The 13,035-nt window shown below is 38.6% G+C and overlaps 1 protein-coding gene and 1 long non-coding RNA gene across 2 annotated transcripts in view; one reads left to right on the forward strand and one right to left on the reverse strand.

Annotated features, from left to right (window-relative positions):
- The window catches only part of LOC113664237 (uncharacterized), a 30,857-nt gene that overhangs the window by 13,892 nt on the left and 3,930 nt on the right, over positions 1-13,035 (reverse strand). Inside the window, exons 5-14 of the mRNA XM_089191649.1 lie at positions 12,655-12,795; positions 12,290-12,441; positions 11,778-11,971; positions 10,970-11,670; positions 10,368-10,508; positions 9,588-9,755; positions 8,629-8,769; positions 8,113-8,264; positions 7,165-7,370; positions 240-919 (exon numbers count right to left, since the gene is read on the reverse strand). Coding sequence (XP_089047775.1) covers positions 240-919; positions 7,165-7,370; positions 8,113-8,264; positions 8,629-8,769; positions 9,588-9,755; positions 10,368-10,508; positions 10,970-11,670; positions 11,778-11,971; positions 12,290-12,441; positions 12,655-12,795 — 2,676 coding nt within the window. The remainder of the gene's footprint in view (positions 1-239; positions 920-7,164; positions 7,371-8,112; positions 8,265-8,628; positions 8,770-9,587; positions 9,756-10,367; positions 10,509-10,969; positions 11,671-11,777; positions 11,972-12,289; positions 12,442-12,654; positions 12,796-13,035) is intronic.
- LOC149035882 (uncharacterized) lies at positions 4,520-5,601 on the forward strand. The gene is made up of 2 exons (XR_016182268.1): positions 4,520-4,963; positions 5,042-5,601. It is a non-coding gene; the product is annotated as an uncharacterized LOC149035882 (long non-coding RNA).

Genomic DNA, 13,035 nt, shown 5'->3' on the forward strand with positions numbered 1-13,035 from the left:
TAGTAACAGGGAATACAATGTTAATACCAATAAACATTTGTTGGTATTAACATTGGTGGATGTTTCACTACTGAAAAACCTTTGTTGATGGTGTAGTGCAAGCCTGACAGAAGAAATCAGACTTGCAAAAACATTTAGTGCAGAGTGTCATATGATGTGTTCTCTCCTCCTTAGTACCTGCTAATATTGTCCGTCCCTACAATGTTATCACTGATTCAAAGCATCTTATTAAAACATACCTCCTTTAGAAGATCTTCCAATTTTTTCAATGCCACCGTCTCTCCACCATGCCATATTCCTCCACAGGTTACATTAGATTTTTGAATTCCAATATCTTCAAGCGAGGGTATATGGTAGTCAATGAATTTATTTTCAATATTTCTCAGAGTTGGAAAGCTTTCTTCATTCACTGTTTTCAATGGAAACTCTGGTGGTCCAATTGTGGAAATGACGTCAAGAAAGTCAGTAAAGAGTACTGGAACCTTGTTACAATTTGCTTTGATAACACATTCAGTGTTGTACAGGGAATGTGAAGAACAGGAAACAACCTTCACCCCGGCACTCTCAGCCAGGTGAGTAACAACAGCGTCTCTCTGTTTTCCAAATGGTTCATTTTCTGTTTCAAATGTTAACTTTGACACTTCTAGATTACTTAGGAGTTTAGGAATTACTTGAACTGGATAACCTTGTATAACTAGCAGCTGACAGCCAAGGCATCTTAGACCTCTTTCCAGGTCCTCTAAACATTCCATCAAGAAATTCCATTGATTTGCATTGAGTTTTCCATCTACTGGAATACAAGGTGGAAGGACATAGAGCCCCAGCACCTCACTACTTCCATTCAGTGCCTCACACAGTGCAGGGTTATCATGAAGCCGGAGGTTTTTACGAAACCAATGGATTGCTTTACTGTGTTTCTCTTTCTCAGCCATAAACAGCACCCCTAAGATAAAAACAAGAAGAGAAACCTTTGTTACAAAATAAGAAATTTAATTAGTAGCTGGCTTAGGAGCTTACCATAGGCAATAATATTAACTTAATGGCAAGTTAGATCCTTAGATTCCTAGACTGTAGGATGAAAAGGGTTAGGGTCAGGGTTAGGGTCACAATTCTAGAATATTTTCAAATCAAAAGAGTAATAGCTTTCCCTATCAGCTCTCACAGGTGATACTACTTGCATTTGTTACTTATGCAGAAATAAAAAACAAAATGTGCTACATTTATTTCAGAAAGTGAAAAATTATCCAATTACCTCTATCAGATACAAAACAGGCACATAAAGACACTATTTAAAGTTACTTTAAATGCCAGCATATAACTTTGTACACATCCTTGGTATACCTATGTCTTGCAGCCTGCTAATGTTTAATATGGGAATCTGTGGTTTTTTAATTATTTGTCATTATACTCAGACTATAAAAGGAAAGTCCAGTCTAGAAAATGTTACCCAAATCAAAAGTTCCTGAGTTGCAAATTGTCCTAACTAGCTTTTCATTTGAGCTAAAAACATTTTTGTGGCTAATAATCACATTCCAAAAATGTACATTTTCAAATTGAAAATTGCCATCTTTGTTATGATACAACTATGACATAGCAATAGCCAAGCATGCCGACTTAAATCTCTGCTGAGATGGAAGTAGGCAGGGAAAACAGTGGAGAGGAGAGCACTACTGATTGAATTCTAGACTTGGATTTTAGTCCAGAGGGAGTAAGACATCCATTTATATTTCAAATGCAATATGGCTTGTCTTCAGGAGAAGGAAAAACCCTTGGTCAATAAAGAAAGTCAGGAAATGAGTTTCAAGGAGAAACATAGACCTGCTCATTCTCTCACAACTGGAAAATGTGAGTGGCATACTTGTGGTAACTGTCAAGAGAAGCCTACAGAAAACAAGATAGTATGCTGCCAAGAATTAAATGTACTAGGTCACCATCTCAATTTGAAAAGTAACAGTTTTTCCCCCCACAAAAAATCCTAGCTCTAGAGTGATAGTTATTTTACTAAAAAAAAGACAAAAGTGCTAGTCTTTTGGCATCCGCTGTAACAGCTGGAATCAGCTGAGTAGAAATCAAATTCAACGATAAAAAACTTATCTCTGTTAATAATTCAGGACCCCTAGCTGCGACTGTTTTGCTCTCTTGAGGAAATTTTGCTATGGCCTTGGTTAGGCAAGAAATTGGTAAAATTTCCGCACAGCCCCATACTATTGTTAAACAAATCTGTTTTCCCAATGGCAATGTATTGTTTATGTCGTTTTCTCTATCCAAGAACTGAATGCGTAATGTAGTATGAGGCTGTGCGGTAATTTTACCGAGAAATTATGTGGTAAATCACTCATTTACCACGAGATTTTACTGGAAATTTTCTACGTTATTTTTTCTGACGACTACAATATATTTCTGGCGACCTTTATACGCTTCTCGTTCACCAAATGGCGATTTTAGAGTAAAGTTGAGCTTTTATGATTTAAATTTATTACGTGCTGTGAAAATAACTACTTGCTGTACACATACAGACATTGATGGTCGTCGAATACAATTAACAATGTGAAAAAGAATCTCACCTCAGTGAAGCTTTCTCGCGAGTCTAACAGTATCGTCAGACACCACAGATTACAGGGCTCACGGTTTTCATCGCTCCGAAGAACGGAGCGATGAAAAGTAATCATAAGATAACATAATGGAGACTAATGCAAGAACCCAAATAAAATCAAACTAGTTTGGCCAATTTTACTTTGCACTCACTGAATTGACTGGAATTTAAATTCAAGGAGGAAAAACTTCTCACTGTCTACGGAGTCCACAATTCAAGGCGCCCAGCTGCAACTATTTTGTACGCTTGAGGAAATTCAGCATCGGTGTCGGATAGACAAGGAAATCTGAAATCTGTAGCCGCGTCGAAAACTGCCATTTTGTGGCGAGTTTGCACTGACGACTTTTCGTGATTTTTGGTCACCAAAACGAGAACTTGTGTCGAGCTTGCATGAATTGGATTTACCACTTGCTGTACACATACGACCTTACTTTCCCCAGAATACAATTAATTTTGTGAAAAGGAATCTCACCTTGAATCCAACGAAGCTCTCTCACGAATCAGGCAGAATTACTTAGATTGTTCCAAAGTAGTCTACGATTGAAACACATCTACACTAACATACAAGGCTCACGGCTTTTTCACTGCTCAGTTCAGCGGATAGCATACAAATAACTAACCCTGCATGTCATACACTTTATTTTTCCACTCACCAAAACGTGATTTTCGTGAGCCACGTGAGGACCTTGAAAGTCCTTATCTCACCGGAAACCAAAACTGAGAGAGGAAGAAGAATAAAAACTTTAAAACTTTTTTGTCGTGCACATTTTTTTTATACTGATCATGTTATTTATGGTCAGCCTTTCATTATTGAAGCATCTGCTTATTTTTTTTCAATGAAAATAGCCACCTGTGTCAAGTCAACCACTGTATTAACGGCCAATTTTATACTGAAACGGACTTGAGAAATTTGTGACGCTTGAAAGAAAGAATAATTAGGAATCCAGTAAAGACCAAAGGGAGAGAGACCCTCAACTCCGCAAACATTATACGCATCAACTTCATAGTTTATTAAAACTTCTAAATAGTAAACTTTGGATTCCTGATGTTCCCCTGCACGTGACGGTTCTTTGGTTGGACACATAGCGCAACTTGCGCACTCAAGAAAACTGATGGCAGCATGCATATTACCCTGCTTTCTTGCACATTAACAATGAAGTCATAAAAACGGTCGTAAATAGCGTTATCTTCAATAAATCACTATAGCGGGTAACTTTAAATAAGACGCTACTGCATTGTTTCCTTGGTCTTTCTTCCTTCTTCATATGTACTTACAGCGCATTTGGTTTCAAAACAAAGGACGAGTGGTGTTACATAACTAGAGGTCAACCTTACCATCACTCCCCAGCAAAAACTTTAAGGCACCACAAGACGGACTCGGTATGCGTTGTTTTAAGCTAGTGAGGGCCTCGGGTTTGTCATTCTATGACCGTTGAGTTTTTACCCTCGTTAAAAAAAAGTGTTTTATTTGTCAATTTATAAGTCACTTATAACTTGACCGATGAGTAATTTCGGAAAGGGCTGACTTGCAAGATTCAGAAGCTTTGTATGAAGAGCACGCGAAGGATAAACATGTCTCCAGAAATTCACTTGAGCAATGCTTTCTAGGGAAATAGATAAAGAATCTAGGTAGGATCAAAGAGAAAGAACCCCCCCCCCCCCGCATTTTCCTAAACGCCACCTGCTACTATAAAGTAGAATAAGTAAAATATGGATGCCTGATGTTTCTTTGCACGTGCTGGTTCTTAAGTACGACACAGACGCAAGTTACTCACGCACGGATTGACACGGAAACCGATGGCAGTATGCCCACTGCCTCCTTATTGTTTCATAACAAGTAACGATTGGCGTTACATAACTAAATTTGAGGTCTAATATACTGCCTTTCCCTCCCCCCTGCAAACACTTTAAAGTGCAACAAAGCGAAATTTGCTTTTTGTCTAAGTTGAAGTGAACATCAATCGGAGAGAATAGCAGTCTGTCTTTCAATGAACTGTCTTGCCCTGTCTTATGACCATTAGCAGACGAGCCAGTGGGAAGAAAAGGGTGAAAATAGCGTATTCAACAAGTTAAATTGAGACACTGATGATACTTACCTCTAAGTTGAAGTTTGATCAGTTATAATTCTATCAAGTAACAGGATGCCACGGGGTTCACATGAGATAGCTTGTGCATGCGCTGATCAGCAATCGAAAACTCTAGGCACGTGGCGTAGTCAGACAACAGACACGCGATCAAGTAGACAAAAATGTTACATGTGATGCTTAAAAATGATGGGGAGCAGTTTGTAAGGGGAGTGCTACCCAAGGCCTGTGAACCACTGAAGAAGGATTGCAGTGAAATTTGCATTCGAATGTTCTTTTGGATAATGTAAGGGATGCGTGTATTATTTTTACTCAAAGGGTACACAAATTCACCTGCCTGAAATGATTTTGTTTGTGCAATTAGGAATACTATGACATTGTCCGGCTTACTGCCTCCCTCATACACTGTACCTGGTCTACTCAATAGGGATGCGGAAAGGAAAGGTTGTCAACAAAATACCGCTCAGAATGGCGACTGAAGCCAACAATTAAATTAAGGAGTACTCCAGAAATTGATTAGTTTGCACCTGCAGTATGCAAGCAACTTTTTGCCAGCCTCTGCCGAGGAAGCCTGATTCAGAGGCTATTTGTATCGACGCATTCTTTGACCCCCTTACTTGTTTAATAGGTAGAATAAGGATATTAACCGAGACTTACTTCTCAGTTAAAATGTAATTGGAATTCTAACAAGATACGAGATAAAGATTACAGGGGGTTACATGACCAGCCTAGGTGAGAAATGGGGTTTGAGGCATGTAGTAAGTCTTCTGTGTCACTGACATTTTGTTTGCAGTGATATTTGTCATCTCCTTGGAGTTGAGAATCATCACCATAGCTTACATATAAGTGACCGCGGTTGTGTTGTCACTGGTTTCTAAATATTGTTTGAAACTGCGCGAGACATCTTGGAATTCATTTAGCAAATTAGTGTACTGGTTTAACTGCCTCTTCCTCCGAAAGCCCACGAAGTTCCTTGAAATTTTACTTAAAGGAATTGACTAGTATACATTACGCCAATCGACAGAAGTCATGTTACAATTGGGGTTCACCATATTGACTACAGACGGTGTTCATTTCAAAATGTTTCTCCCAATGCCATTATTGGGGACTTTTAAGGTTATCATCAAGCGACAAGTCCCATCTTTCTTCTCCCTTACCAGTATACCATAAGTATATTCACCCTCTCGATGGGTGGCCTTGTCCGTCTCTTTGTCGATTATGACTTTAATGTGCCTAGTTTCTTGGCGTTGAACCGGGAAAAATTGCATCAGCAGTTGTTTTAAATAGAGGGAAAGCCCTGCAATATCTCAGGTTAACCAGTTCTCAGTTCAATGACTGAGAGCAGATCTTCCGAGGTTGTTCCAGACATTTTGGGTTTCCACTAGTTTACATCGAAGCCTCGCCACATGTGGGGGTAGAGATATCTCGCTTCGACTTGTTTAGTTCACTTCCGTTTGGTTTTGCCTAGCGTAGAAGCTACTCTAATTCACCGGCCCTGCGAGTTGGACGTCTGAGACCGGCCACCTCTCTCTCCATCAAAAGCTAGATGTCAGGTAAGCATCTCGAAGATGGCTAGATCACTATCAGTCAGTTTCCGCCGTTTTTCCGGAGGCTCTTATGTCTCCGCTTTGTCGTCGCAGCCCCTCACCTTGTTTTCAACGGGGTTTATAACAGGGACATGGGCGTCTTGAATCAATTTTCCCATATTAACGAACACCACACACAACACTGGGTGACAATAACCACTTTATATACAATTATTCAGGCTACATGTTTAAACTGTACAAGTTGTAGTATTTGACAGCCTGATAAAATTAAAACTGGATAATGAACCGGCACCGGCAACCAAAGCGCTCAAGTTAAAATTGCATCAGTTATCGTTAAAAGGCTTCCATCGAAGTGAAATACGATGAAACAAAACTAGTACGTTTGGATCACGAAGCAGTCACTTTCCATACGAGTCGCTCATCTAAAATTTTAACAATTGAGCCGTGCTTAAGTCGACTATAACTGCTAGGTTGGTTAGTAACCTATAAAAGAGTGTTGAGGTCTATGACCAATATTTACTTTCCTTTGCACCAATTAAATATTTACAAGTCAACGTGAAACACCTCTTCATATGGATGGGGTCGGTCAACGTAACATGCTTTGATGCTGTACATATCAGATGTGGTCATTGAATATTATATTTTCACAAATGTTTCACAGTTTGGAAAACCTTTGACTGCGAGAGTTTTGACTAATTTTACATTTGAATGCAGATCAAGTACTCGATACTTGGTCCCATAAGAAAGAACTACCCCTTTTGCATCTAGAGTATCGGCGATTTTTTTCCTTTAAAGCCGAGTAGTGCCACTATTTCTTCGTACCGAATAAATAAACCAAACAAAACAAAACAAAAAAAGAAAACAACACTAATACTCAGGAAAATCTATTCTGTTGGGAATCAATAACTGAACATTTAATCAACGACATCGGCAATATCACGTGATGACGAGTTAGTGCCCTGAATCTGTTGGCACACGTCCTTCAGTCGTTCAAGACAAACTTTCCGTCTCTCGATGTGGTCACAGAGGCGGTCTGGGTAATCTTGGCCGATAATGCAGTTACTAGCTTTCTGCACGGCCAAGGGTGCCACCCAAGGCTCGTGAATGTACTTTGTCGGCATGGTCTTGAGTTCAGGGACGTATCGCCTGTCAAGATAGCAAATACAAATTGATCAAATGTCGACTATTTTTGTCAGCTTGATACGGACATGTTCATTAGGCTAGCATGTTGAACAGAATTGCACGGACTACAGACTTGTTACGCTCATATATTATGACAAAATTGATAAGATGGAAGATTCAACCAATTTTTCCTGAACTACTTTAGTGGCAGAATATAAGGTGTTTTCTCTTGGGCCTCAAGCGAATTCTCTACCTAGAATTACTTCAGTCACCAGTTTTTTCGTTTTAAGTATTTGAATAAGCTTTCATAATGAAATGTTTTCTCCAGTGAATGTTTTGAAGTTCGCACGAGAAGTGGAGAGTACATGTTACTTATTCATCTGTAACAACATTGAAGAGCAAAAGAGTACAGATCAAGCAATCATCAGGCTAACTTTCCTTTACATACTCGATTGCAAAAACGTCGACACCTGAAAAGCACGATTCAAGAACGATGACACAGTGGCTAAATGGGAAATGTTTTCACAATAACACAGTCTGTGCTTTTCTTTTATCATTATTCGTGAAAATCTTTGTTTACGGTAATTCTTGTCTTGGAAAGTTTAGAAGGCTGGTATCCTTTATCACGTGCAACTTTGATGATCATGTTATTACATACATGTGTACCCATAAAGCCATTAGGTCTCATCATATCTTGCCAATGCTTTTTAAGGTCAAAGATTTTGGCAATCGAATGAAATGCAAAATGAAGTACGAGTGAAGTTACCTTATAAAATTTCCTGAGGGATCAAGTTTCTTTCCAACATTGACAGGGCAATACCACGGAATTTGTCCATGAAAAAATGCACTACATGACACCCAAAGCCAGTTACCAGCATTCAAGCTCCATTCCGAATCCAACTGAAGCTGTTCAAACAACTTCAAAAGAAAACAAACATTTTGTATGGATGGAATAAAAATAGGAAAATATGAGCCATTCATGAGCGTATTATTGTAATAAGTTATCAAACAAGAGAACAACTTCAAAGAATAACAAATTAAGGTATTTACTAGCTGCCACTGGACAACAGAAGATATTGTACAAAATAAACACTTCTCAACATATATCTCAGTATCCTTATAAATGTAAAAGCAATATCTACATGTATATCAATTCAGTGATAAAATAGTATTAAAAAAGCCAAAATACTATTCAACATTAACATTCACTTTAAACATACAACTTAACAACAATTTTGTTGAGGGCTACAAAAGATCAATAACATAAAGTTCACAGCTATACCTTAAATCCTTCTTCCCAACTAATCCAAAGACATCCTCTCGTCAGGAAACATCCAACAGCTTGTCGAGCTACATGGTGGATCCACCCTTCCGCATGTAATTGTCGCATGATAGCGTCAATCCATGGGAAACCTGTCTGGCCCTAGCATAAAGAAGTAAGCTTAATTCTTAGTCAAATAGTGCCAAGATCAAAAGCAAATATGCAATTATAGTTTTAATTCCATCAAAGACTAATGCATCTGATCAAATCAGCCAAACGAGCCACACTTTCTTTGACTGGAAATGTGGGGCATCACTGACCAACACACACATTTAAAGGTGATGAACTTTCAGCAAAATCTCTCATAAAAATCCTGCAACTAGAACAACTAAGTATCACTACTAAGTATCCTACCCTTTGATTTAACTTAACCCTTTTATGCCATGATCTTATTATCAGATCTCTGTACCATTCCCATTTATTGCTTGGGATTCTTGCTCTAAGGATTTGATGTTAAATCAATCAATATCTCCTTGTTGATATTTTTCTTACTTCTTGTTACCTTTCTACATATTGTATAGATGTTGAAGGGAGAAATTTCCTGTCTTGTAATCAAAAGGTTAAGTTCCCTCAATAACCCTTTAACTCCTATGAGCGACCAAGACATAATTTCTCTCAAAATCAATACAATATCAAGCGGACAAGTGATGAGAATAAGGAAAAATATCAGTAGGGGGATTGTAAGTTGATCCAATACCAAGTTCTCTAAACTAACATCACAAGAACTGTATGGGAGACAGTAAGGAGAATCACCAATGAGATCTTGGGAGTTTAAGGGTTAACATTAATTCATCATCATTACTAAAAGAACAGTTGCTATATTAAACATTTCTAGAAAAGATGCAAGCAGTGTTTCAAAATAAAGAGCACCTAACCACAAGTAAAGTAAAAACAATACTCAGATTCTGGATTTATTGTACCTTTTTCCATGCATCGAATGCATCTTGGTTTTCCTCCCAAGGAATATTAAAAGAAAGTGGATTGTCCACTGCCCTGTCCATTTGAGGATTTCGACTGGCAAGTGTAAAGAAAAACTCCCTCCAAACTAACTGCCTGTAGAGTGACAATGGTGGTGGCTGGCATTTCACCTAAGACATACACGATGTTTTCAGCCTTAAAAGAGCTACCAACAACAAATATTATTGACCTGACTGCTTTAATCTCATGCATTACAATGGCAAAAAAGCAAAAATAGAGTCAGTTTGTTCATTAGGAAAGAAACTGAGAGCATCAGCAAATAACATCAGCATAGTATCACAAATGTACATTTTAGCAATTTAAGTTTCTCAATAGCATGAACACATTAAGGTATTACCAGTGGCTAGTGTGCTGAATTTTCAATAATTTAGTGAATAAAATATTTTAAGACAGATTTGTTGCAATGACTTGAAATTTTCACATATGATATGATTCCACAAATAATCTGTGTAAAATGATACTTTCACTAGGGGACATGAATTGAAGGGGTTTCTCCGAAAAGCCATTTTGAAGAGATACTTCTCTAAATCTAAGCCAATTCAACGTCACTCAAAATGGTTTAGGATATACACAAAGATTGTTGTAAAAAAGATTTTCAGTCAGGTCCACCAAAAAATACTTTATTCTGACAATAGACATGCAAAGAGTGTCATCTAAAGGAAAAACCATGTGAGCTGCAAACATCATTAAACCAGGATATTATTTCGGCAATTTCACCTTACCTTCATGTAGGCTTTGGTAAGCCTCAAATGAAAGAGCCGTGGAGAAAGACAACCAAAGCGTAGGTAAGGACTCAGCTGTGTCCTGGATGGCCTTAGTGCATCTAGCCCTTCCACAGATTTCTTTAAATTGCCCTCCAGAACCTGACACAAACATGTTTAGTGAAGTTAAGATGACTAATCAATATACTTGTTCTACTGTTTAAGCAGATGAAGCAAGATAATTATATGTGTTCCAAGAGTCTTCAACAATGAGCTCTAGTGTCAATGACGCTTAGATATGTGCATGTTCCAAGAGTCTGCTTGCACATGCTTCAGGCTCTACAAGTGCCTGATTAGGCTACATGTGACTGTGTTGTAGCACTTACAGTTTGGTGATGACTACAAAAGGAAGAAGAACACTTTCATTTCAAAAAGTAGAAACTACAAGGATCACTTCATATGTAGTACTTCTATTTCATACACATCTGGAATACCCCAATTAAGACTCATGCAACAGATTGGTTGTTATAAATTCCTACAGAAATGCTGCAATACTAAGAAGGGACAAACACAAATCATATTAGAGTAAACACTATGAAAATAATAGGTAATTCACTATTTACCTTCTCTTCAAGTTCAGTTAACCTTTTCATGGCCTCCTGTTCTCCTCCAACCCACAAATCCCCTGTGGTGACTTCGCACCCACTGTAGCCAAGTTCGTCTAAGCTTGGGATACCAAATTTTGTGCTGTGATCATTTGAGACTGGGCAAACGCAACCTTTGAACATTTCCTTGTTCACTGCATCGACAGGTTTCTCCGGAGGGCCCATTTGCCGGATAACATTTTCAAATGTTTTTATTAACATGGGTGCCTCACCCTCATTACTTTTAATTATTCTTTCAGGATCATACAGGGTATGTGAAGGCTTAGAAATAACTTCCACTCCATGTTCTTCACCAAGGACAGCCACAGCCACATCTCGCCGTTGTCCAAATGGCTCAATTTCACACTCAAATGTCAGTTTTGAAATATTCCAGTCTTGGAAAAGTTTAGGTAACACATATGTTGGCTGCCCACGAATGACATGAAGTCTTGATCCACACTCTCGCAAACTCTTGTCCAGATCACGTAGACAGTCCACGAGAAATTTCCAACGGTTGGCAGAAACTTTTGCAGCTCTCGCACTCACAGGATCCAGAATATACACAGCATGAAATGTTCTACAATTTGTTAGAGCTTCACATAGTGAGGGGTTGTCGTGGAGCCTCAAATCCTTTCGGAACCAGTGCATAGCATTATGGCCAAGTCCAACATTACATGAGACTACAAAAAAGAGAAGAAAAGTAAATCAGACATATCTGGATTGCTTCAGATTATTTCATGTGATATTGATTGATTTATTCTCCTCCACAACTTCAAAGATAACTCACCCTTTGTCACAAGATTTTGATACACTCCTCTCAGCCTATCAACACAACTTTTCCTTGCTTGTTGATGGTTGACTATGGGTTGTGGATAATCAGTACCAATAACACAATTACACGCCACCTGCAATTCAAGTGGTGCATCCCACGGTTCATAGATATACTCTGCTGGGAAATCCTTTAGCTCTGGGATGTATTTCCTTTAAAAACAATAACCTCAACATCAATTACTGGATTACATTTAAAAGAAGGGTATCAACCTTGTTCCCCTCAAATAACTCCTTATCTGCCTTACTGCATGACCTGCTGCTAATATGTCTTGCCCCCCCTGGATGAAAAAGTTGGCATGCTTAGCATGCAAGATTGTTTTCAGGGGGGTGGGGGTGGAAAGGCAAAGAGAGGCTGAGACTTGTGTTCCAAGTAAGTTTTTGGCCCTTTCCTTTGGGTGTGGTTTTCAATTACCTACTAACTCACATTCATTTGTCAATCTTTTTTTCAAACTGTTCAGGAGTCAGTACCTCACATAGTTGCCCTGTGGATCCAAATGTTTTCCTAAACCAACTGGGCATGTCCACTGAGGATGTTTGGCAAAGAATGCACTGCATGACAACCACATCCAGCTACCAGCATTTATACTCCACTCAGCATCAAGCATATACTTCTCAAATATCTGGGGGGAAAAAAGGGAATTCAACATAATGAATGTGACATATGCCATGTTGTACATTGAATAGCTCCTAAGACAAAATATTCAGTTTGTGCCTCTTAAATATGTTCAGTCTAGAGTTCAAACCCAAGAGTGGGAACCGACCAGGGGAAGGTCATTTGGTTCCTACAAAAGCTCATTGTTAGAGTCAACAGTGTAATTTTCATTAACACATACTTTAAATCCTTCTTCCCAGCATATCCAGAGAGCTCCTCTGGTTAAAAAACATCCCACAGCTTGACGGGCTAAGTGAGGAATCCATCCCTCCAATAGCATTTGACGCATCATTGCATCTATCCATGGAAATCCAGTCTTGCCCTGGAGAATAAAAAAGATTAAAGATCTTGTTATCAAATTATTGAATGAGATCTTTTGATAGGTTATCAATAAAAAAAAAATAATAACCATTAATATAAAAACAACTTTTTCAAAAAAATTGTATCTCTGCACATTTTCACACCATCAATCTTTCACGTAGTCCTGTTTTCCCCACATGAAAATGGAACGCAGAGAGTCCCACAACATCTGATTGATGACCCTTGTAAAACACATGCTTGC

Source organism: Pocillopora damicornis, chromosome 13, assembly GCF_964200805.1.
Source record: "Pocillopora damicornis chromosome 13, jaPocDami1.2, whole genome shotgun sequence".
In the NCBI taxonomy this organism is placed as follows: domain Eukaryota; kingdom Metazoa; phylum Cnidaria; class Anthozoa; order Scleractinia; family Pocilloporidae; genus Pocillopora; species Pocillopora damicornis.